At 49.2% G+C, this 24,598-nt stretch overlaps 1 protein-coding gene across 1 annotated transcript; it reads left to right on the top strand.

Moving 5' to 3' along the window:
- Nucleotides 1–2,497: 2,497 nt before the first annotated feature.
- On the top strand, nt 2,498–24,273 carry PM20D1 (peptidase M20 domain containing 1). Its single transcript, XM_047705413.1, has 13 exons — nt 2,498–2,718; nt 6,074–6,160; nt 7,589–7,821; nt 8,238–8,324; nt 9,688–9,821; nt 10,167–10,286; nt 10,969–11,044; nt 11,420–11,481; nt 11,733–11,811; nt 13,887–13,958; nt 19,248–19,416; nt 22,277–22,376; nt 23,558–24,273. Exons 1-13 carry the CDS (start codon nt 2,550–2,552, stop codon nt 23,679–23,681), a joined length of 1,512 nt encoding a protein of 503 aa, XP_047561369.1. The 5' UTR covers nt 2,498–2,549; the 3' UTR covers nt 23,682–24,273.
- Nucleotides 24,274–24,598: the final 325 nt, after the last annotated feature.

Below are 24,598 nucleotides of genomic sequence, written 5' to 3'. Positions count from 1 at the left end.
TCCCTACTCCTCTGGCCTGTTGGCAGTGTTGTTTACTTATGCTATATAGAGGAAAATGGGTGTAAGGCTCCTATGCTTTGCCTAATGAAATTTGCTTGCAGTTTAGCCACATTCCTTGTGGGGTGATTTTCTTTGTGCTCAGAGTGACTTGATTCGGAGTCCTAATGTTGTTTTGTAGGGAGCAGCCCTTTATCTGTATTTTAGCAGAACTGTTCCTCTCTATCCTTTATCACTTTTCCTTACTTTGGGTTCCTTTTTAAAGTATGCATTGAGTTGTGTGTGTGTGTGTGTGTGTGTGTGTGTGTGTGTGCTCCATGGGTTAAGCCTCTGCCTTCGGCTGAGGTCATGATCTCAGGGTCCTGGGATCGAGCCCCGCATCGGGCTCTCTGCTCAGCAGGGAGCCTGCTTCCCTCTCTCTCTCTCTCTCTGCCTACCTCTCTGCCTACTTGTGATCTCTCTCTGTCAAATAAATAAATAAAATAAATCTTTAAATAAATAAATAAATAAGACATACACCTTATATGTGAGTGTTTGAGGGCATAAAAAAAAGTTGAATAACACATCAAAATATTATGAGTGAGTATCTCTGGATAATGATTTTTTATTTTTCATATAAAAGGCAAAAGTTTAAAACTGTAAAAGATGACACATCAGGGGCGCCTGGGTGGCTCGGTGGGTTGGGGCCTCTGCCTTCGGCTCAGGTCGTGGTCCCGGGGTCCTGGGATCGAGCCCTGAATCGGGCTCTCTGCTCTGCGGGGACCCTGCTTCCTCCTCTCTCTCTCTCTGCCTGCCTCTCTGCCTACTTGTGATCTCTGTCTGTCAAATAAATAAATAAAATCTTAAAAAAAAAAAGATGACACATCAAAATATATGTATGACACTGAAATAGAGAAAGATTTATTAAGCAAGAAAATAAAAAGGACTAACTGTGTAAGAAGCATGATTTGTTTTCTTTATATTTCTTTGTATTCTCCAAATAATTCGCAAGGGCCTAAATGTGTACTAATCTTAAAATCATAAAAATTTCGAAGTTTGGGGGTGCCTGGGTGGCTCAGTTGGATAAGTGTCCTGTGATGGAACCCTGCGTCCAGCTCTGCTTTCAGCAGGAAGCCTGCTTTTCCCCTCTACCTCTGTGATCTCTCTCTCAAATAAATAAAAATCTTATTAAAAATGTTTTTGAAGTTTGGTAGAAATTAAGCCACTTTGTATAAAAATTCTGCCCATGTTCACATTTTTTAAAAGATTTATTTATTTATTTTAAGGGGAGGGACAGAAGGAGAGGGAGAGTCCCAAGCAGATACCCCAATAGGCCTAGGGCTCCATCCCACAACCCTGAATTAATGACCCAGGGCAAAACCAGGCACCCCCACTATTTATACTTTTAAAAACTCACTTCAACTCTATTTTTAATATTCTAGATCTTAAGCTGGGTGGTAAATACAGAAATGTTCATTATATTATTCTTTATACCTTTCAGTATGTGTGAAATGTTTCATAATACTGTTTTTTAGATTGCTATTGAAAAGTAAATATATGATTGTAGTCTTTTGTTTGGAATTGTTGTTGTTGTTGTTATTATTATTATTACTTTAAGTAGGATTCCCGAAAGGGAACAAAGCACTCCTTCTCTTGAGCTTTGGCAGACACCAGGAGTGTGAATTTGCAGCTTTGGGCATGAGTAGCTATGCAGCCCTACTGTTGATTTTTTTTTCTAGAGAATTCTAAAATATGTGACTGGTGGCAGATTAAATTGCATCAAGGGATATGAAAGGAATGTTTTCTTCTGGCTCCCATAAATCTAATTTTATTCTGTGTCCCAATTTTCTTTTCTTTTTTTCCCCAAAATGATCCTTTACTGTGAACAGCTATTAAAATTTCAGTTTATTAAATACATCAAAATTATTAAAACACAATCTTTCTCAAAATCCTTCAGTCTTCATGTATTTGCCTAGAGTTGCAAAAATGCAGCGTTTACATTAATATCTAAAACACTTCCAGCGAATTCCTAAACAGGGGCAAGCCCTCTGAGCTGATTCAAAGCCACATCTATAGATAGAGGAATACCGTTTCAATTTCAGGTTAAATAAAGCCGGGGGCCCAATAATAAATAAAGCCAGGACCCCCCATCCAGGGGGTTGGTAATCAAGTTCTAAACTTCAGAAGTGAGAAGCAGATTAAGGTCTGACACGCTTTGTTGATTTTATTTTGCGTTTCCCTCCTTTAATTGGCTTGTCATATAGCAAGGGATTTCCGAGAACTTCAAAGCAGAAGATCAAGGGCACATCAGACCTACAGTTGACCTGGGGCCCTCACCTCTGCCCTACTTCTGCCTGCCCCTGACCGAGAAACCACCACTCCCAAAAGGCCCTGCGCACCTGGGCGGAGCCGTCCCGTCGATTGGTTGTTCCTCAGCCCCCGGCAAGCGACGATTGGTCAGATCTGGGGATAGGGTGGGGCTAAGGCAATTGCGGGAATTGGAGCAGTGACAGGACGACAATCTCCGTCTTGGTAGTTGAAGCGCAAACTCCAGTTGCAGACCGGAGGGAAGCATGGTTCCGCAGTGTGTTTGCCTGCTGGCTTTGGCGGCTCTGCTGCTGCTAGGTACCTCCACAGTCTCCAGATCGCAGGGCCTGAAGGACCAGAAGCATCAGAAGGCGCCGCAAATCCCTTCTCAGTTCAGCCCAGGCGAGCGCTTAGCGATGAAGGAAGCGCTGAAAGGTGAGCCTGGTCCCCTGCAGCCAGCTTCGCCCAGATACCGGTCCCTCTCTCCTGGGGCCAACCCGTGCCGCCCCAGGCCCTCCGCAGAGGGTCCATTACTAGAACTGGAGCGCCACCACACTCCCCAGACCAGCACTAGCCCTGAGTCCCAGCACCTCGTGCCGGGCCTTGGGGACGCCACTCTTGCCTTGGGGACGCCACTCTTGCCCCAGATCTGGCTTCTGGGGGACTCCGGTGTTCCCTGCTTGTCCGGAATCTTCCCCACTTCGACTATCGCCCCTGCTGCCTTGCCCATCACCCAGCCCACCCCCTGCTTTTCCTCAGTATTGCAATAGCTTTTCTTCGTACTTTTTTTTAAAGATTTTATTTATTTATTTGACAGACAGAGACCACAAGTACGCAGAGAGGTAGACAGAGAGAGAGGAGGGGAAGCAGGCTCCCCGCTGAGCAGAGAGCCTGGCGCAGGGCTCCCAGGACCCCGAGATCGTGACCTGAGCCGAAGGCAGAGGCTTAAGCCACTGAGCCGCCCAGACGCCCCTTTTCTTCGTACTTTTAACCTTAGAAAGTTTTCACTTCTGTGAAATCTCTATGATTTAAAACTAAATTATCTTAATCTTATCTACAGTGGAGGGAAATTGAAGCTTAGGTCAATTAAATGACCTTCCCCAGAGACTCCAGGGCAAGGAGCGAACAGGGTGTGATAACATCTCTAGCTTGTAGGATCCATCCAGCTCGGAAGGACTCCGAAGCTCTGGGGTGTGAGATGTTCCAGATTTCCTCTCCAAATTAACAGACATCTCTCCCCTAGACCTCAAACCAAGGTTAAAAACTCATTTGCCTTCTCAGTCTGCATTTTCCTAGAGAAAAGAGGAAAGGTTCTGTGGAGAGCTAGATCCTAGGGGATAATGAAACCCTCACCACTGGGCTTAGCTCTAGTCTTTTCCCTTTCATTAAATAATGGATTAAAAGAAACTGCCTACATAAACACGTGCAGGCAGATGCAGGGACCCTGTGCTAACCCCCGTGATTGAAGATAAATTGTCCATGTGCCTGAACGGTTGGTCTGGAGGCAGAGCAGCACAAATAGTGAGTTCTCTGAAAGCCGGGGGGCAGCTGCTCACCCCAAGTCTTTTTCACCTAGAAGAAAGCAAAAGCTTCCTTATTTAAAGAACCCAAAGTAGGGACCTTATAACCACGTGGCTATATGGCCTACATATCCTTATGTGGGATATGTGGTTGGCTGTGATGCAGGGTGGATCCTTAGCAAAACTGACAGGGAAGGGTATCTTTCAGAGGCCCTCCCTTGATAAATGCACCGTGTGCCTGGGTGTATTTGTTCTTCCCACTGTGTTTTGGGATAGCTACTCAATACCTCCTCCCTTACTGCATTCTTCTCCCACAGGTGTTTCGTGGAATGATGGATCAAAGTGTAAAGGCTTCAGGCCTGGAAGGGATAAACCTAGTAGCAATTTAAGGCCTGACACATCTGGGTAAAGTGGATGAAATGATTAAGGACTGAGGAGTAGAGGACTTTCTAAATCCACACCTTCCCTTTTTTTTTTTTTAAGATTTTATTTATTTATTTGACAGATCACAAGTAGGCAGAGAGGGGGAAGATTAAGGACTGAGGAATAGAGGAGTTTCTAAATCCACACCTTCCTTTTTTTTTTTTTTTTTTAAAGATTGTATTTATTTATTTATTTGACAGATCACAAGTAGGCAGAGAGGGGGAAGCAGGCTCCCTGCTGAGCAATCCCAGGACCCCGAGATCCTGACCTGAGCCGAAGGCAGAGGCTTAACCCACTGAGTCACCCAGGGGCCCCTAAGTCCACACCTTCCATCATGTGCCCAGAATGCTGGCCTTGGTTGAGAGATCAGTGAGACTCTGGGTGAGCCAGTCCATGAGGAATAAATCTGCTTTCTGCACACAAAGCCTCCCTCGTGTAGGGATCCAGGATAGTGGGCTTCTCCGGTTCATTGGAGGGATGATGGTTTCAGAGGCAGAGTGAGAATTAGAAGCAATTTATAGCAGCTTCCCACTTAGGCTCAGGATCCACAAAATCTACTCCTGTCCACCTACCCCTACCCCACCTCCGATCTTGGACTTTATTTTCCTTTTTTTTAACTCTTTATTATTATTATTATTATAAAATGTCAGGTGTACAGCTTTGTAATTTGACATCTGTATACAATGAAAAATGATCGCCACCACAAGTCTAGTTCCCATCCATCACACATGGTTAATCCCCTCTAGAACCCCCTAGTCTGTTCTCTGTATTTATGTTTGTTTTAATTTGATTATGTGTTGAATTTCTTTCTTTCTCTCTTTCCTTCCTTCAGATTCCACATAGGAGTAAAATCATACGGTGTTTGTCTTTCTCACTTAGCATAATACCCTCTAGGTCCATCTGTCCTGTCACAAATGGCAAGATTTCACTTTTTGTGGCTGAATACCACACACACACACACACACACACACACACACACACATCTTTTTTTGCCAATTAAAAAATGTTTCCTTTATTTCTGGATAGGTAATACATTCACATAGTTAAAACCCAAAATAATGTAAGAGATCCGGGGTGGGGCGGGGGTGTCTCAGTCCTACCCTGTCTTTGTGGCCCTGTTTCCCACCAACCACCACCATTTTCTTGCCCCCACAAATACGCAGAGGTAGCTACTTGGATTAGCTTCCTTTGTATCCTGGAGATCTTCTGGGAAATCCAAGCAACTATGAATATAGTCAGCACAGCATTTTTTTTTTTTTTTAAGATTTATTTGTCATAGAGAAAAGGGAGAGAGCACAAGTGGGGGAGCGGCAGGCAGAGGGAGAAACAGACCCCTCACACAGGCTCTTCCCCCCGCTCATGCACATACTCTTTCTCTGTCAAATAAATTTAAAAAATATATATATATTAGTCTAAAAAACCTTAAAGATCTGGATTTAAATCCCAGTTCTGCTGCTTTTTTTTTCTTTTTTTTTTTTTTTTAAGATTTTATTCATTTATTTGGCCGAGAGAGATCACAAGGAGGCAGAGAGGCAGGCAGAGAGAGAGGGGAAGCAGCCTCCCCGCTGAGCGGAGAGCCCGATGCGGGGCTCGATCCCAAGACCCTGAGATCATGACCTGAGCCGAAGGCAGAGGCTTAACCCGCCGAGCCACTCGGGCGCCCCCCAGTTCTGCTGCTTTTTCCAGGATAGTCCTGAGTAGCTCACCGAACCCCTCTAAATTGTTTTCCCACCTTCGCATTAGAGAAAATACCCCATAGGATTGTTCTGTCCTGTCTGCACAGAGAGCTATGGGAAAACCACTGGTTGTTATCATCCGTAATCTCCCATCTCTATCTGCCCCGACAGGTGCCATCCAGATTCCAACAGTGTCCTTCAGCCCCGAGAACTTGAACACAACAGCCCTGGCTCAGTTTGGAGAATACATTCAGACAGGTCTGCCACAAGCTGTGGAAAGGGGCGGGGGGGCGGGGGGCAGAACGGCAGACAGTTTTTTAATAAGGTGATGAAGAAGTGTCTTTTGTTACTGACCAGAGGACAGTCAAATTGCTGTGGGCCTATTTTGAGTTTACGCGCAGTGGGGAGGAATAGAAGTGCCCCAGGAGTCCGAATGCAGAGTAGAGACTAAAGGTTTGTTTGGCCTCTGAGAAACTAAAGCACGTTGCTGTTGGGTTGGAGTTTGAACTCTCCCGATCTTTGCCCTGAATATGTTACGGTCAGTAAATATGATGTAATCAACAGGTGGGACGAAGAAAGGGAATAAAAGGCACAGGGTAAGGAATATAGTCGGTCCTAGTCTAACAGCCCCGTGTCGGGGCAGACGGTAGCTACACTTGCAGTGTATACAGTACGTCACATACCGAAAACAGAGGGGACATTTGTGTCACTATACTCAGATTAAAAAAGGGAAAAAAAGGTAGGACTAGGCATTCCTTCTTCCCATGCAAGTTTCTAGAAACTCTACCCCAGGCTCTTCCCACCCCTACCTCCATACACACACCTACACACCTATGTACACACTCCATCCACCTGGGCCCTTCCCCAGATTCTTTACTGACTCATTTCTGAGTTTCGAGGCCCTCGGCAACTTTGAGTTGCCCTATCAGCCCCTCACCCCGATGTGAGCGGAAGAAGGGATGGGTCAAGAAGAAAAAGGAGGCTTGGAACTCCCCAGTCGTCATGTGGAAAGCTCCTGGAGAGTAGTGAGGCCCTCTTCCTAAGTCAAAGGGAATAAACAGCCCCTCCAAAGTTGTCAGAGCTGGGAGAAGTCGGCCCAGGTGTATAGTGAGTACCCCCTCTCTAACATCGTCTGCAACCCGAGTAACCGACCCTGAGAAATCCACACCGGCACACAGGAGTGTGGCCTTGTGCTAGACAGAGCAGTCTTCTCTCCATATGATACATGCAGTAGGAATACTATTTTTCAAGTAAAAAAAGGCCTTTCTCTTTTTCTTTTTAATATAAAAGTCATGTTTGGTTCCAAGTAATTTGGATATTGGGGACCGCTGTATTTAAAATTTAACACACTCCTCGTCTTCATAGCCCGGTAGCATATACTTGTGATAACATTGTGAGTCACACCAAACCAGATCTTCCTCTGTCAGCTGTCACCACGATAGAATCTTGATATGCCCATTACTGCATAGTAGTAGCACATTAAAATATGAGGAAGAGGAATTTTAGAGAGCGACCAGGCACATCAGGAATCCCACTGGCTTTGTTCCGGAAGGCTTCCTACAGGACGCTGCACATTTTTAAAAAGGGGGGCCCCGGGCAGACATCTTCTATGAAATGGTAGGAAATCCAAAGGAAAGTGTTAAATCTGGCTTTCTCTCTCCCTGCTTTTCATCCCTTTGTCCCTAGTCTTTCCGACCATTTTCAAAACCAGCTTTATTCAGCATGAAGTCATAGGAGAGTATAGTCACCTGCTCACTGTCCGAGGCTCAGACCCCAGCTTGCAGCCCTACATGCTGATGGCACACAGTGACGTGGTGCCCGCCACCGACGAAGGCTGGGAGGTGCCCCCGTTCTCCGGCTTGGAGCGTGATGGTTTCATCCATGGCCGAGGCACAGTGGACAACAAGAACTCTCTGATGGTCTGAAATGCTTTGTTCCCTCTGCCTGGGAGCCCTAAAGAGTCCCCCAGCTTGGGCACGCTCTGCTGACCCCTGGGATGCAGGAGGTTATAGTGGAAAGAACCTTGGCTCCAGGCGACCTGGGTTCCAGCCATCGCTTGGTCACTGTCCTTTTCTGGGTCTTGATTTCTCAACTGTGAAACAAGGACTGGAGTAGATGATATCCAGGGACCCTTTCAGCTGCGAATTGATACATGTATGCTTCCCTCCTGCTAGGAAAGGAGCTAAGCTTCCTCACCTCCCTCCCTCTGGGCCCCTTGAATGTGTTCTCTTTAAAGAGAGTGTCTGATGCCAGCCCCAGCAGGCCTGATGCAGGCAGCTGCATGTCACCGATGCCCCTATTCTCCCTCTTCCCTTCTGCTTCTCCCCACCCCCAGGCGATCTTGCAGGCCCTGGAGCTCCTGCTGAACAGAAACTACATCCCCCGAAGATCTTTCTTCATTGCTCTGGGCCATGATGAAGAGGTAAAGCCTCCTCACCCTGTAAACCATCTTGAGAACCTCTGTTGGGGGTGGGGGGCGGTAGGGAGTTTCACTCTAGGCCAGTTTGCTCCCCAGCAGCAGGGTCTCCAGAATATGGTGTGGGGTTATTGCCAGCTTCTCTGGGTATCTTTGTGCCAGGACGGTCTAAGGCCCTGGACCCAAGTGCAGATTCCCACACCCTGGGCCATAGATCTGAATTTGGTTTTAAAAGGCTTTATTTTGGGGCGCCTGGGTGGCTCAGTGGGTTAAGCCGCTGCCTTCGGCTCAGGTCATGATCTCAGGGTCCTGGGATCGAGCCCCACATCGGGCTCTCTGCTCGGCAGGGAGCCTGCTTCCTCCTCTCTCTCTGCCTGCCTCTCTGCCTGCTTGTGATCTCTCTCTGTCAAATAAATAAATAAAATCTTTAAAAAAAAATAAAATAAAATAAAAGGCTTTATTTTTCAGAGCAGTTTTAGATTCACAGCAAAACTGAGAAGGTATAGAGACTTCCCTTATAAGGGAAGGTCACTTGGACAGTGACCAAGCCGATGGCTGGAACCCAGGTTGCCTGGAGCCAAGGTTCTTTCCACTATAACCTCCTGCATCCCAGGGGTCCCCCACTGTCTGCATCTCCAGCGGATGATACAAGTGATGAACCTACACTGATACATCATAATTACCCAAAGCCCTAGTTTACACGGGTTTACTCTTGGTGTCCTTCTGTTGGTTTGGTCCAACAGTGACATGGGTCCACCATTATAGTGTCATACAGAGTAGTGTCACTGCCCTAGAAATCCTCTGTGCTCCCCCTATTTATCCCTCTCTCCCTCCCGCAAGTCCTGGAAACCACAGATTTTTTTTTTTCTTACTATCTCCATAGTTTTGCCTTTTCCAGACCGGCCTATAGTTGGACTCATCCAGGGTACAGCCTTTTCAGATCGGCTTCTTTCATTTAGTGATAGGCATAGCACTGAATTTTTTAACAAACTCCCTGGTAATGTCTAAGGCGGGTAGGTGTTCCATCAGTGACACCTTGAGAAACATGGGTGTGACAGAAAGAGAACCAACAGGGAGCAAGGAATCAGTATTTTGTTTCCAGTGATGTCATCTACATTGACCCTGGGCCAGTAACCCCATTCTGTGGGTCCCAGTCTCTTCATATGTGAAATGAGGGTGGTCTGGCTGTCCAGCTGTGATATTCCAGGGTCTAGTGAAGCAGGATTGTCTAGACCCCTTACCCCCACCCCTTCCCCAGGAAGAGACTGGGCAGGATGGTTCTAGAGCCCCCAACTATGTTGAATGTGTCTCCACTGGCTACTGGAGGTCTGGTTGCAAAGGACTGTTGCCATGGGTTCAATGTTTGCAGGTGTCAGGACATAATGGGGCTCAGAAGATCTCAGCCCTGCTACAGGCAAGGGGTGTCAAGCTAGCCTTCATTGTGGATGAGGGTGACTTCATCTTGGATGGTTTCATTCCCTACCTCAAGAAGCCCTTTGCTATGTGAGTAAAGTACCCCACCCCTACTTTGTAGTCAAATGCTCTACCACCGAGCTATACCCCTGCCCACTCCTACTTTGGAAGGTATTCTCACCCCCCTTCAGATGACCCCGGCCTTGTGTCCATAAGTCATACCGAGGCAACTCCTTATTTTACTCCTCTGCTCCTGAATGCCCACCAGGTTTGGGTTCCCCCTTTCCCTTTCTTCTCCTCTAGGGTTGGTTTTTTTAGGCAGCATGAAGCCAATCTCCTAGACTACCAGACCACTGTGCAGGCAGACCTCTGGGCCCATGGGATAATTCAGGGTGGGAGGAAGTCAGGAAGTCCCTCTCCGATTCTCTCCTGCAGGATTGGGGTCTCAGAGAAGGGTTCAATTAACCTCAGGCTGCAAGTAAACATGAGTCCAGGCCACTCCTCAGCTCCCCCAAAGGAGACCACCATCGGCGTCCTCGCAGCCGCTGTCAGCCGGTAAGCAGCACGGGCCCCACTCCCTAGCCGCACTCAGGATAGAAGACCTGGTACTTTCCCACTGTGAGTTGGAAGAGGCTAAGCTTCCTGCCCCATGGAGCTGGGCTGAGAAGCCACGATGAGGGCTGCGGGGAGGACAGAGGCACCAGTACCCACGCAGGGATTAGAGGTCAGAAAAGAATCTACACATATAGCAAGCAGGAGCTGGCAGTAAAAGCCAAGGCAGGACCTAAGGGCAGCGGGCCGTGGGTGAGCACAGCAGGGTCTGTCACAACAAAGCTTGGGTGTTCTTAGCAAAGTGGGAAGAAGAAGTATATTACTTCAGTTAAAGACGTAACTGATGACCAATGTTTAAGGCTCTGTGCCCAGGAACAGACCATCCCTTTCCTCGGGGAACTCACAGGTAGCCGCAGAGACTGAGAATTCTGCTACAGTGTGGTAGGTGGCATGAGAGTCGGGGTACCTGCTTGGACGTGCCAGACAGGGACAGCTTCTGCTAATGGACTCGAAGTGTCCCGTTTGGGCGTTGAGGTCTCCAAACAGGTGGATCGGTGGACAGGTGAACGGGACGACACCTCCTGGCCAGACCTGTTGAAAAATCCTGTCTCCCTCCTTCTTGCCTTCAGATCGCGGACCTTTAACTGGGGTTGGGGAAGTCTTGAGAATTCCGTTTCTCTTCCAGCCTGGAGCAGACACCAATGCCGAACATGTTTGGAAGTGGGCCACTGAAAATGACACTGCAGCAACTGGCCCACGAGGTGGGAAAAGGCGTCTCCCGCATTCCTGCTTGGCTGTGGAAGAGGAAGAAAGGGTGGCAGAAATGTAGCTTCCAGAGTAGTAGAGGGACCCACTGCTGATCAGCGCTGTGCACGTGCTCACCTGTTTTCAGCCAGAGGCCGAGCCAAGACACAAGGATCTGACTCTTCCCAGGGGTGTCGGTGCTCCTCTGAGACCCTAAGACTTGGCACACCCAGGCACACTTTGGGAGCTGGTTCCCACTCATCCTCACTCAAGTCTACCGCTGAGGGCCTTCAAGGCAGATCTAAAGGAGGGAGAGACCCAGGCCTCGGGTACAGGGACCCCGTTATGCTGACCCCTCTGAAATCCCACTGATGTGGTTCTTTCCCTTTCAGTTCCCCTTCCCTGCCAATATTATCTTGAGCAACCTGTGGCTATTTGGGCCGCTTGTAAGCAGGTAAAGTTTTATCTTTCCTTCTTTCTTATCCTCCAGCCCAAACCTACCCCCTACCCAGTCCCTTCTTCTTGGCTTAACCGGGCCTGATTAATCATCCCTTCGCCACCAGAACTACATCTAATTCACACATAGGATGTCCCTCCTAGTCTTAAACATCTCCAAGAGTCAGGAAAGTGGGTAATCTTCTAACCCATTCTTTCTCCACATTGGACAGTTCTTCCTAATGTCTGACCTTAGTCCTTTTGCTTTAGGTATATGGAGAGGAATTACATAACCAACGCTCTGGTCAGGACCACCGTGGCCCTCACCATGTTCAACGCAGGAGTCAAGGTAACATCTCCTGGATCCTCCCCTACACCTTTTCCTCACTGTCCACCCACCTCTCCAACATTTGGCTTTGTCTCCTTACCCTTTTTCCTCCTCTGATTGCAGTTCGAATACTAGGAAGGCCCAGGGCTGAACTACACAGTGGTACTGGTTGGATAATCTTCAAAAACAAATGTTGTAGCTGAGGGCCACAAACCTTCTGAAATTGCTGGCCAGATTTTGTATATGTGTATTTTAGGGGGTGTCTGTGGCCCCTCTCAGGTTCCTTGGGTCTGTACCCCTTCAAAAAAAAAAAAAAAAACAGCCATGATACTGGTTTGAAGGGAAGTTATTGGGAGTTTCTGTGAAGGATTCTCATTCAGCATGTTAAATATTTACCTAGCATTTTGGTCAGGCAGACTAAAGGTTCTAACTTTTCTACCATCAAGGGTCTTTTGGTTATTCTTCACCATCCTTGGAAAGGTTTGATCCTGCCAACAGATTTAATGCATGATTAATGTATTTTACCCTCGTGCTATTCTGAGTCAAATGAGAGAAACTCACCTGCTACTTACAAAGTCTACAATAACATTTGTGATGTATACAACGCCTAAAGGCATATATTAGTCATTTCCTAAAACACACTAAATACTGGGTAATCTTTTTTTTTTTTAATATTTTATTTATTTATTTGGAAGAGAGACAGTGAGAGAGAGCATGAGCGAGGAGAAGGTCAGAGAGAGAAGCAGACTCCCTGTGGAGTTGGGAGCCCGATGCGGGACTCGATCCCGGGACTCCGGGATCATGACCTGAGCCGAAGGCAGTCGTCCAACCAACTGAGCCACCCAGGCGTCCCAATACTGGGTAATCTGAAAGGACCTCAGTTCTAGGAGAAATTCACTCATAGAGATAAACTTTGAGTGAATGATGACTTTGATGGATTTTTCTTTTCCAACAACTGCTTTTCGGCAAATTGGTCTACTTCTAGTTGGGTTGGCCACGAAGGGGTGTGTCTGTTTCAAGGAACAAGCCACAGCCACCCTGGGTAGCCTGGGCCTAGGCCTTCCTGCAGTCTTGAGAAAGGTGAGACTGGCCCAGTTACTACCAGTCCCACCAGCACTGTTTTAGGGAGCGCCATACCCCTAGCTTACCGGGTGGCCTCATGGAGCTCTGGTCCCCAATGAATGGCACTTCACTGACCTCCTAGCATCACTGACTGGAGTGTCCAGTGTGTCCGCCGGACCCGAGCTGTCTTTACCAGTGTGCCTAGAGTATTCCCCAAAATCGTAATACCGTGTCCTTGCGTGTGAATGCCATTTTATCCGTCCAGAATACTGTCACATTTGTTATTCCTTTTGATCTGCTCATAGCCCTCCTGGTACCGTTGCCCCAGTTGGCATTCGGGAAACAGAGGCACAGACAAGTTATAATTACGCAAAATCCCATGGCTAATTTATAACAGCCCAGCTCTCCTGCCCCTACTCTAGTGATTTTTTGCACCACAGCAGTTCAAAGAAAGATTCAGAGTCGGGGAGTCTGTTCTCTCATGGCCTCTGAGGAAAAAATCCACTCAGAGCCCAGTTCTCTTTTCCAGTTAGTCTTGGGTTCTTCCTGGGCAGGCAGAGAACAGAGTCACATTTTGCAGTTAGACGTGGGAAACCACCATCATTGCCGCCTTTGGGGATCAGGCACAGCATGATGGGGGCCTGCAGTGGCTCGGGGCGCCCTGTCCTGAGCGACCATTAGCTGTTGCAGGGACAGCCCAGGCACCCCGGGAAGAGAGCATGTGCGGGAGACAGCCCACGATGCTGCATGGGGCCAGGAGAGCGAGGTCTGCGTGGCCTCAGAGAAAACAGTCGGACTGAGCAGCTCTCTGTGACCCCCCCCCCACCCACAACCAAGAAGCGTGGAGGTCTGGCCTAACACAGAGACACCTCTCTAGCTCACTTGTCAGCAGCCCTAGGAAGACAAGGGGCCGATGGAAAATGGAGCCCTGTGCCTTTATCAAATCAGCTTCCTCTTTCTCTACTGGTAGTAGTTGGCCTTTCCTGGGTGGGAGGCATGTGTGGCTCAGGCCGGGTTTGTGGTTCTCTCTCCAGGTGAATGTCATCCCCCCAGTGGCCCAGGCCATGGTCAACTTCCGGATTGACCCTGCGCAGACCGTCCAGGAGGTGTGTGACTTCTGCTCCCAGCCACTGGTTCAGTATCGGGGATGTTTGGTGCTCAGGATGTGGGTGTAGCTGCCGTCCCAGGGGTGGCCAGCCACCATTTTTCAACCAACCTTGGTTGTTTATCCAATAGCATTTGTTCAGCCTTCTCTGGAGGCTTCCAGGAAGGTGGCTAGGATAGGAGACCTCTGGGCGGGGGGAGCTTGGAGTCTAATGAATGATAACAATAGTAGCAGAAATATCCCGCAGGCTTGCTTGGTACGTGACACTGTTCTAAGGTATGTGCATACTCGTTTAATGCCCATGACCACCCTACAGTCATCCTTATTTAACAGGGAAACTGAGGCACAGATCAAAAAGGCAGGTAAGTGACATACCCAAGGTGACGCATCTAAGGGTCTAGCTCCGCAACCACCACACCAGATCAGTGATTTGGGATGAACAAATTCCCGAAGGACCGGTGCAGAGAAGGGGACTGTCACTGTCTCTGAGGGTCTAGAAAGTGCTTCCTGACCACTAGAAATAGTGCTACCATATAGAAGACATGTGAGCTACCATATACCATATATACCATATAAAAGACAAGTAGGACTTAGCTAGAAGCCAGGCATTCAGACTCCGGCTAAAGTAAAGTAGGGATGAAGAGGAGGACAGCCTGGGCAGAAGTGGCAAGTGGTGAAAATGGAGCGTGGGGCGCAGGATGTTGTGTGCCACAGACAGAGGGACCTTTCAGAGGTCTTCAAACAGGGTCCTGATGTCCTCGGATGTGCTTCTGGGGAGACGGTGCCGGTGGCAATGCAGAGGAGGCGGGCATGGAGGAAGGGACAGTTGGGAAGCTGTGATAGCCTCTCAGGCAGCAGATGGAGTGGCGGTGATGGGACAGAGAAGGCTGGGTTCAGCAAGATGTCGTGGGTCATGGGTAAGGGGAGATAGGAAGGCGGGATGGCTCCGAGGGTTTTAACCTGGATTGTGGGCCAGGGGCTGATGCCTTTAACCAAGATGGAGAGTTCAGGAAGTAGAGCACATTGGGGGAGAAGTATAATGGTTGAGAAGTTTGAGAAGCTTGAGAAGCTTATAAATTATAACTTGACAATTATAAATACCTCGGGTCTGGAGATAGAATAAACTAGAGATACAGGCTGGAGTGTTACTGACATAAATGAAACCTCTAGAGTCAATAAAAACCCACAGGAAGGATGTATAAAATTAGAAGTAAAGAGGATTGAGGACAGAGCCTGACAGTGAGCGGCCTTCTGGAAACATCAATTTAAAAATGATTAAAATCGTGCGTAAATGCAAGCTGTGATGAGTGCCATGACGAAGAGGGACCAGGTGCTAGTGGAGAACGTAACAGGGAACCAGACCTCGCGTGGGGTCAGGCAAGGCTTCCCCGGGGAAGTGACATGTGACCTGAAAGATACAGGCTTGAGTAGCCGTCGCGCAGAATGTTTGGCATCTGCAGGAAAGGCTAGCTTATTTAAACAGCAGGTTGAGCTAAAAAAAAAGTTCAAAAGGCAAATCTAATCCTTCAAAAAATCATCTCAAGAGGCAGCCCAACAACTATGGAATGACTAGTACGTTCCAGAATGAAGCAGGCTTAGGGGCAGGTTGTGGTCCCTGAGTCTCTGGTGCAGATCCTTGAGGGTGGGTCAGCCACACTTGGACCTCTGCACTCCTTTCTCCGTACTTTCTTCACCCTGGAGGGTTTTGTTCGTCCTCACGCAGGGTGCAAGGCACACCCCTCCTTGCAGGGGGTTGGGGAATGAATTGATGGCCAGCCCAGCGTCACCCAGCATTCGGGGGAAGCTGCGACCAGTGTGAGCCCTGGGCTCTGCTGCTTTTCATCGAGTGCCAACCTTTGTCCTCTCCCTAGAGGATCATGGGGCCAGGAAATCACTGAATTCCCCTCATTGAACTTCTTTCTACCAGTTTTTTTCCAGCCTCATTCCAACTCCATGCCCTTTCCAAGGGCTATTTTTCCACCAGCTGGGGCTTTCATCTCCCCAGCTGCTGGCACTCTTCCCTCCTCTCTGGTCCCCCACCAGAGTGGCCTTCCTTCCCAGTCTATCTCGTGAAATCCCTGGAATCCCTGGGCGCATCCAGCCCACCTGCCCAGTGAGGAATGGAAACCCTCCAGCATCTGAAAGCACACAGCACCCTTTTGTTCTGGTCCCTCCCCACCCTATCCGCCCTTTGTCCGTGCATCGGGTTCTATCCTCAGACACTGCTGGTCTGAAGGCCAAGGGTGCAGGGCCTTGGGCTGGATCCAGCAGGAGCATGCACAGTTCCCAGAACCCTCGTCCTCCATCTCCAACTGGTGTCTCCCATGTTGTGGGTGTAGAGAGGTCCCCAGCACCTCTGCGTGAAGAGCAGCCTTCAGAAATGTCATCGGCTGCCCTGTAGAAGGTTTGTTCTGAGTGGGCCTCAAGGAGTAAAAATAAAATCACTGGGAGCTGTTGCAGGAAGCCCCCACTTGAAGGAGAGTTGGGGAAGAATATGGCGCCTTGGATGGTAATGAGCTTCTCAAGGGGTGGGTCATGGCCCCCCCTCTGTAGAGTGTGGCACAGAAGATTCCTTCCTTCCTTCATTCACTGCTTCACCAAGTGTTTATTGAGTGGCTCTTATGAGCTAGACATTCTTCTAAGCACTTGGAAGAATGGTGCGCACGGCAGCCAAGATTCCCATCCTGATGGCACTAATGTTCCAGTGGGGAAGGGACAGCAATACGCAAGTGGTCAAGTACGTGACCAAGTTGGTTTTTTTTTTTTTTTAAGATTTTATTTATTTATTTGACAGACAGAGATCACAAGTAGGCAGAGAGGCAAGTAGAGAGAGAGGAGGAAGCAGGCTTCCCTCCAGGCAGAGAGCCCGATGTGGGGCTCGATCCCAGGACCCTGGGATCATGACCTGAGCCGAAGGCAGAGGCTTTAACCCACTGAGCCACCCAGGCGCCCCCCAAGTTGGTTTTTTAAAAGGCAAGTACCATAAAGAAAACCCTAGGATGTTGTGTCACAAAGTGACTGTAGGGTGGGGTAGGAACAGACAGTCAGTCCTCCAGGGTGGCATTTACCCTGGGACATGATGCAGAATAGAGACCTGGGGACAGCCTCCAGGCAGCAAGGGCACAGGCCTTGAACTTCAAAAGAGGTGAGATGCCGTTGATCTGGCTTGTAAGTACTGTATCCCATGGAGGATATAAAATACATAAGATAAAAAAGGGAGAGGGGTGAGGTGCTCAGGAAGCCACATCTGAGTTCCTCGTAAGGAAGACATTCACAACCAAGGTGCTCTAAGGCGGGATGGAGTAGCGCTCGCAGCCCCCTTCCCAGGTCAGTGCTACTGTTAGTTATCCTTACGTTCACAAGGGCTTAAGGAGCTCGCCCAAGGTCACACAGCTCGAAGTGACCCCCACGGCACAAGTTGGGTGTCACTCCCCAGTTTGTGTGCATGCCTTCTCCCGCCCAGACTATGTCTTCTCCATGCATTTCATGGCCTTCCTTCAAATTCTGGCTCGGAATCCACACCACCAAGGAATCTGTCTTAACGCACCCTGCCCTCTTGCGGGTGCGGCTCTATACCACCTCACCCCGGGGGCGCTTTGGAAGCAGTAAAGCTTCATCCTTGGGAAGTCAGAGACCAGGTTCAGAGAACCCAACCCAGCGACACTATCATCCTGGACAAGTTCATGAGCCAAGGCCCACTCTTTTTATTGGTTCATATCTTTTTTTTTTAATATATTTATTTATTTGACAGCAGGAGGGATTACAATTAGGAAGAGAGGCAGACAGAGAGAAGGGGAAAGCAGGCTCCCCGCTGGGCAGGAAGCCCGATAGGGGGCTCGATCCCAGGACCCTGAGATCATGACCCAAGCTGAAGGCAGAGGCTTAACCAACTGAGCCACCCAGGTGCCCTTGGTTCATATCTTTTCAAGTTCTTGTATCCAGCATCCCTCGCATGCCTTTTACGTTCCTGGTCCTGAAAACACAGAAATGAGGTGGCCGCTCCTCTTGCATCAGGACCTGGCCTAAGAGTTAGTGGGGAATCGGAGCTCCTGTGGCCTCTCACGGAGGTTGGGGGGGGTCCCATCTGTGTGCGCTCTTCACTTTCTAGGGGCAGGAATGTTCAAGTAATTTGGGACAGAGGTCAGTAGGCATAGTCCCAACCCACCTTAAAGGGGATGACTGGGAACTTCTGTGTTGGTTGAAGGCACATCAGGACTGTGTACTAATTCACATACTAGAGGATTTAGGACAGAAGTGCTGGCATCAAAAAGAAAAAAGCTCTGATAAGTGAGTTGTCCTCTACCACCCCCAGACTAATCCAGCAGCAGGGAGTCTGGTTTGGCTCAATGGTGATTTCTAAACCAGAAATAGGACCCTCATTCCTTTCCAGACTCAGCTCCTAGCATGATTCTAGGGGACAGTGCCATAAAAAGGGGTACTTTTGAGATAAGGCCCCCCCATGCAGGTGATCCTCAGCTGTGGGACACCCCTCTTTCTAGGGCAGAGGCAGTTCAAACAACTGCTGATCAGATGGGATGAGACCGGTGCTGTGGCTTTCCCTGGATTGCGGGGTGGGCTGGGGCAGGGGGCCTCCCGAAGCCAGCCTCCCGGTCCATTCTCCCATGTGACCTGATCCTCAGGGTCTGGTCTACGTCCTGCCTGGGACCAGGACTTGTGCTGGATTCAACTCTAGTTGTTTCAGACTGAATTTTCTAGGAGCTTCCTCAGGTTCCTTCCTGAGGAAAGGAGGCAGAGAGAAAACTTGAATACCAGTCCCCCAACTCCTGACTTTTTGTCTGTGTTGAGCTCATCTTCCCGGCTCCAGTGCAGTTGGTTACAAACAGGAAGCAGGGATGCCCAGAGAGGAGGAAGAAAAGTGTGTGACCCTTTCTTCAACTGCCTCAGATTCCCAGGTTTGAAATGAGGTCATCACATCTGTCACCCTGCCTCAGATGGCCGTGTTCCCCTTTCTGCTGTGTCTTCTGCATTCCACCCGGCCCATGACTCAGCCCACAGGAAGGACATATGATTTCCTAATTTTCTAATTCCCTGCCTGCCTCGTGGCTGTGAGGCAAACCCCCTGAACACTTAACCTGAGTCCGCCATGCTGTAGATTGCTTGCCAGGAAGACCCAACTCTTCCATCTCCTGCAGCCGGTGTGCTTGAAATTGATGCCCCAGTGCAGAAATGGGCTCCCCTGTGTGCTCCAGGGCTCTGCCTTACTGCAGTTCATGTGATACTTGGAGAGTAGCTCGTACAAACTCACACTCCCTCTCCTTGCTCCCTCAAGGTTCTAGACCTCGTCAAGAACATTGTGGCTGACGACCGGGTCCAGTTCCACGTGCTGACTGCCTTTGACCCCCTTCCCATCAGCCCCTCTGATTCTCAGGCCTTAGGCTACCAGCTGCTCCGCCAGACCATACAGTCCATCTTCCCGGAAGTCAGCACTGTTGTCCCAGGTAATGACTTCATCAGCTGTTGCTGGAGGGAGGTGGGGGCTGGAAGCGTTTTCCTCTCTAATGTCTCCTGCCCCACCTCCACCCCAGCTGTTCAGCCTGGAAACATCTGGCTGCCTCCCCTCGTGATGAGATTGGAACTGTATTTTCCCCTCGGAGTGGAAGTCAGAAAGCAAACAGGAAAAGAGCAGAAACAATAAATTAGGTCAGTCATGCCTGGGTCCTAGCTTAGCCTAGTCCAGCCTCTCTGGCATGGAGGACAGGATCAGCCCAGCCCAGAACCCACCCCCCCCACACACACACATATACACACACTCCTCTGGAGGAGCCACAAAAGGGGCCAGGTTTCTCTGAGGCTGGTTCTGGCCCATCCTAGGGTAATAGCTCAGCATCAGAGCTCAGAAATGCCTCCCTGCCTATACCATTGGCAGGAACCCCCTTCTGCTCTCCCAGCCCAGACCAGTCCCAGCAGCAGTGCCTCTGTGCCCCTTCCCTAGCTGTCCAGCCTGCCTTCCAAACCTAGGCTGGGGAGACAGTGGCTCCCCAGGTTGAGTGGAAGAGGATTCCCTAGGGAACTCATTAAAGTGTGTCCAGGTAATCTGGACTCCCAAAGACTCAGGCTAACCAGATCTGGGCAGGACCCCGGAATCCACCTTTTTAACAAATCCCCTGAGGGCATCCTGGGACCAGGTGATGGCTGCCCATAGTTTGAGGATCTCCGGTCCATGACGAGGGGAGGGGATGCTCTAATGCTAAGACCAGGTTTTTCAAAATCTAGGTTTAATCATGGATTCCCTCATCTGCTTTTTTTTTTTTTAAGATTTTGTTAATTTATTTGAGAGAGAGAGTGAGAACAAAAGCAGGTGTTGGTGGGGAGGGACAAGCAGACTCTGTACTGAGCCAGGAGCCTGACGTGGGACTCGATCCCAGGACCCTGAGATCATGACCTGTGTCTAAAGTAAGAGTCAAGAGTTGGACACTTGGGGCACCTGGGTGGCTTAGTGGGTTAAAGCCTCTGCCTTTGGCTCAGGTTATGATCCTGGGGTCCTGGGATCGAGCCCCACACCAGGCTCTCTGCTCAGTGGGGAGCCTGCTGCCCCCTCCCCCTCTGCCTGCCTCTCTGCCTACTTGTGATTTCTCTCTGTGTCAAATAAATAAATAAAATCTTTTTAAAAAAAGAAAAAAAAAAGAGTGGACACTTAACAACGAGCCACCCAGATGCCCCAGGTCCTTCATTTTCAAAGCGCAAACCTCGGACCCGCCTCTGTGCTGGGCACGGGCCCCTTAAGGAGCACACAGTGAAGTGTTATATCCTCAGGTGTGAAAAGGGCAGCCTTGGTTTTTTTTGTGTGTTTTTTGGTTTTTTTTTTTTTAAAGATTTTATTTATTTATTTGACAGACAGAGATCACAAGTAGGCAGAGAGGCAGGCAGAGAGAGAGGAGGAAGCAGGCCCCCCGCCGAGCAGAGAGCCTGATTCGGGGCTCGATCCCAGGACTCTGAGATCACGACCGGAGCTGAAGGCAGAGGCTTTAACCCACTGAGCCACCCAGGCGCCCCCAGCCTTGGTTTTTAATCAACTTAAATCTGCTCTAAGTCCCACTATTCAGGCAATTCACCTATAGGAGCTGTTAGGGTCTGGGGCACCTTTACCACCACCCTCATTTTGAATCCAGTCCTCGAGGTCTTAGGAAGCAATATGGCGGGGGAGTCCCTGGGCCAATGTTCATTGGTCCTGAGCAGTTACCTTAGACATCCATGGTCTAGCTAGAAAGTCACTTCAGGTTGGAGGTTTCCATTGATTTCATGGCCTGTTCCGGGAGTGGGATCTTTGACTCTGGACCTAAGACCCCACCTCCCTGAGCATACCAGACAGCCATCCCCTCTGAGGTTGGCCACCTCTTCCAACTCCTTCTACAGAGCAAGGCCTGGGTCTCCACTATCCTGGCCCCCTTAGTCCCAATTCTTCTTTCTTGGCCCTCAAAGCCTCCTTGAACTACCATCTCCCTTCTGGGGCACCCACCATAATCCCATTAAAGGTTAGGTCTTTACAGAATAAAGATAGGCAGACATCAACTGGTAGAAATCCCTAAAGCAAGGAGTTTGAAGGGCCTAGTTACCCATGGGAAACCAGGAGTGGAAAATTAAATAAAACACAATTAACATCTCAGATCATCCCACCATTCTTTAATTGGTGATTCGGGGTGGGGAGTGGGGGGAATGTCTTTTCTCAGAGACCACTCCCAGTGGGGACAGGTCCCAGCCCTAGCCGGAGTGTGGGGTGAGCTGACACTATCTTCAGGAGATGAACACACTGGAGACCGTCCTGGGACTTTCCTAACCTGAAGTTTGACTCTTGGAAGACAAAGTCATCCTTCAGAGGATAAAAATAACAGGAAATTATGTTCTGCTTAAAGAGGACTGCACTTTAGAGCAGGAAAGCTCTCTGGAGGGTGTTTCTTTTGGAGCTAGGGCGGTATAAAGAGAGTGGAGGCAATAAAGAATGGATACCTAGATTTCTAGAGAGCTCAGTTTCTGAAATAGCCCAGATAAGGGTATAAAATGAAGGTATTGGCCTCCCTGGTCATCGTGGAGAGAGGACACTTTGGTCTGGACCATTTGAGGGATAGCTCACTCATGTCATGGGGACGAGAGTCCATGTTTCTGGCTGAAAGAGCGTTTTAGTGAGGTTTTAAGAATGGGTAGCCTGAAGGACAAAAATTCACAGCTGCAGGCTCCCTGGAGGGCCCTGGTGATGTTCTTATTGACCCAGAAGTCCTAACTTCCCAGTCAGCCCACCTCCCCCATCTACCTTGGCTCGGCGGCTCCCATAAAGCTCCATTCTTCTTGATTTTCTCCATCTAGGCATTTGTATTGGCAACACAGACAGCAGACACTATGCAAACCTCACTGCTGGCATCTACCGGTTCAACCCCCTCTACGTGACTCCTCAGAGCTTCCATAGGTGAGTGAGGGAGATGCTTTGGACGGCAAGGGCCAAAGAGGAGATACATCTGGCCTACCCACACCGCATTCTCCTGCCAGTGCACAGAATGGGGGAAAGCCAGGGTTTGCACAAACTAAAATGAAGACATTATTGAGCCCATCTGGCCAACTTTTTCCTCATTGTCAGAGTCTTGCCACTCCCCAGAATGTAGGGGAATTGGCCACTATTTTTCTGGGATGGAGATAATCAGGTGATTGGAAAGGACCTGGTAGAAGTAGGACCCTTGGGTCTGATTCCCCCACTTCCTTCCTCCCTTTGGAGGAGTACTTACCCTCTGGACTTCATTTTCTCCCCAAAAAGGGAGACTCCAGACTTGTCAGTGACCACTCAGTGAAATCCAGACCTGTATGTTGTCAAAGATGGATACATGCTTTGAATTCTCAGAAGAAAACACACTATAGGAATCTAAGACATGATCACCAATTGTAACTACTGTGTGTGAATTACTACTTTGTGGGTGTGGGTTCTTCAGCAAATTTTTAGTCCTGGGTGGGGGGTGGGGGGGTTGTTGAATTCCATTTACCTTTCTGTTCCTTATCATACCCAGTTTAATTTCCCCACCATAAGTCAGAGGCCAATAGAACAAAAACATTTGAATATGAGTGTAAGAACAGCTTTGTGGGTTTTGTTTGTTAACTGGAAGAGGAGGATGCTACTCTCTATTACATTTATCTTTGAGGTTACATGTGTGGTTTGGTTGTGTGTTGCGCTGTGTGGAGGCAGGTCATGAGCACAAGATCTGATGGGTAGTTCCCAGGTGAAGTGGAGGCCCCACAGCAACCCTGAGCAGTCGCCCTCCCTCTCCTTTTGGAGAAGGAGTGAAGTGGGGGCCAGGAGACTCTGGCCTAAGAGAAAGAGCATTCAGAAAATCATTTCCCCTCAGAGGAGACATTATCCCATAGATTCCCAAGCAGGAAATGAGTCTGAACTCCCTGGGATTTTATTTTTATTATATTCCCCATACCGTTCTCTGCCACGGGGCTGGACCCCGGAGAGATGATCTTGTGTCCCCTGACCCTCACTTCTTACCCCTGGAGGGTCAAAGGCTGGTGGCTTCAGGGGACGTGGGGTGGGGGGGTTCTCTGTAATACGCACTACAGCGCATGGCTCTCTCCTCTCTTCCCCAAACTCTTGCTCAGCATCCACGGAATCAATGAGAAAATCTCAGTCCAGGCCTATGAGACCCAGGTGAAATTCCTCTTTGAGTTCATCCAGAATGCTGACGCAGACCAGGAGCCAGCACCCCACCAGCACGAACTGTGAGGTCAAGGAGCCAGCTGGATTTGGGGTGCCTGACCTCAGCCATGACTAACCCAAGGAGAAAGCTAATGTTGATGAAACTTGGGGTCAAAACCACTTGGTGATCCATCACCCACCCACCTTACTCACTCCAGAGTCACCAAAGAAAAAGGCCAAGGGGTAGGGGTGGGCAGGCAGGAGCCTGACTTCCTCCTTCCTCCAGACATCCGCATACCTCGGCTGAACCAGCATTTACTGCCTTCATGCCCCGATCTTACAAGTTACCAGGCTTGCTGGTCTCATGCTGGTTATTTAACTGTTCCTTATTAAGGCCTGACTCGACAAATGCAGATTTGGAAAACCTCAGCCAGGTCTTATCTTCTAGAACTGTTTAATTTAGGGCACACTCTCCAGGCTGCCTTGTCCATCACTGATACGTTTCTTTGTGCTGTAACTGCCTTTCTCGTCCTCCCTTGGATTTTTCAGCTGGCCCTTCATCTCTCCTCTCCTGCCCCTGCATCCCTCCAGTTGATGGTATTTCTGGAGCAGAACTTAGTCAAACTGTAAGACCACTGTAATTACCACAACTGGTCAAATAAAGTGAGCAATGCAGCATTGAGCGGTCACTGAGAGGTGAAACTGAGTCAGGGGGCTTTGCAGGAACCCCCAGAACTTCTTGGTTCTGGAGGCTGAAGCTAGAGAAGAAAGCCTCTGTCCTTGGTGATCCTACCCAAGGCTCATGGGCTTTTGCTCCCTCCACTGTCCTGTTCTGCCACCTGCTGCTGCTGTCCCACCCCGGGAGGCACTAATCTGTGGAACATTTTGCCTGGCACATCCGTGGGCTGAGCTCCCAAGAGAAGGGCACTCCCGATCCCGCCTTGCAGTGGGGCCTGGGACCAGCAGGGCTCTGGCCCTGGCATCAGGTCCTGGTTCTGACCTCT

Source organism: Lutra lutra, chromosome 15 (genome assembly GCF_902655055.1).
Source record: "Lutra lutra chromosome 15, mLutLut1.2, whole genome shotgun sequence".
NCBI classification, from domain to species: Eukaryota; Metazoa; Chordata; class Mammalia; order Carnivora; family Mustelidae; genus Lutra; species Lutra lutra.
This window is presented reverse-complemented; position numbering and strand designations above follow the sequence as displayed.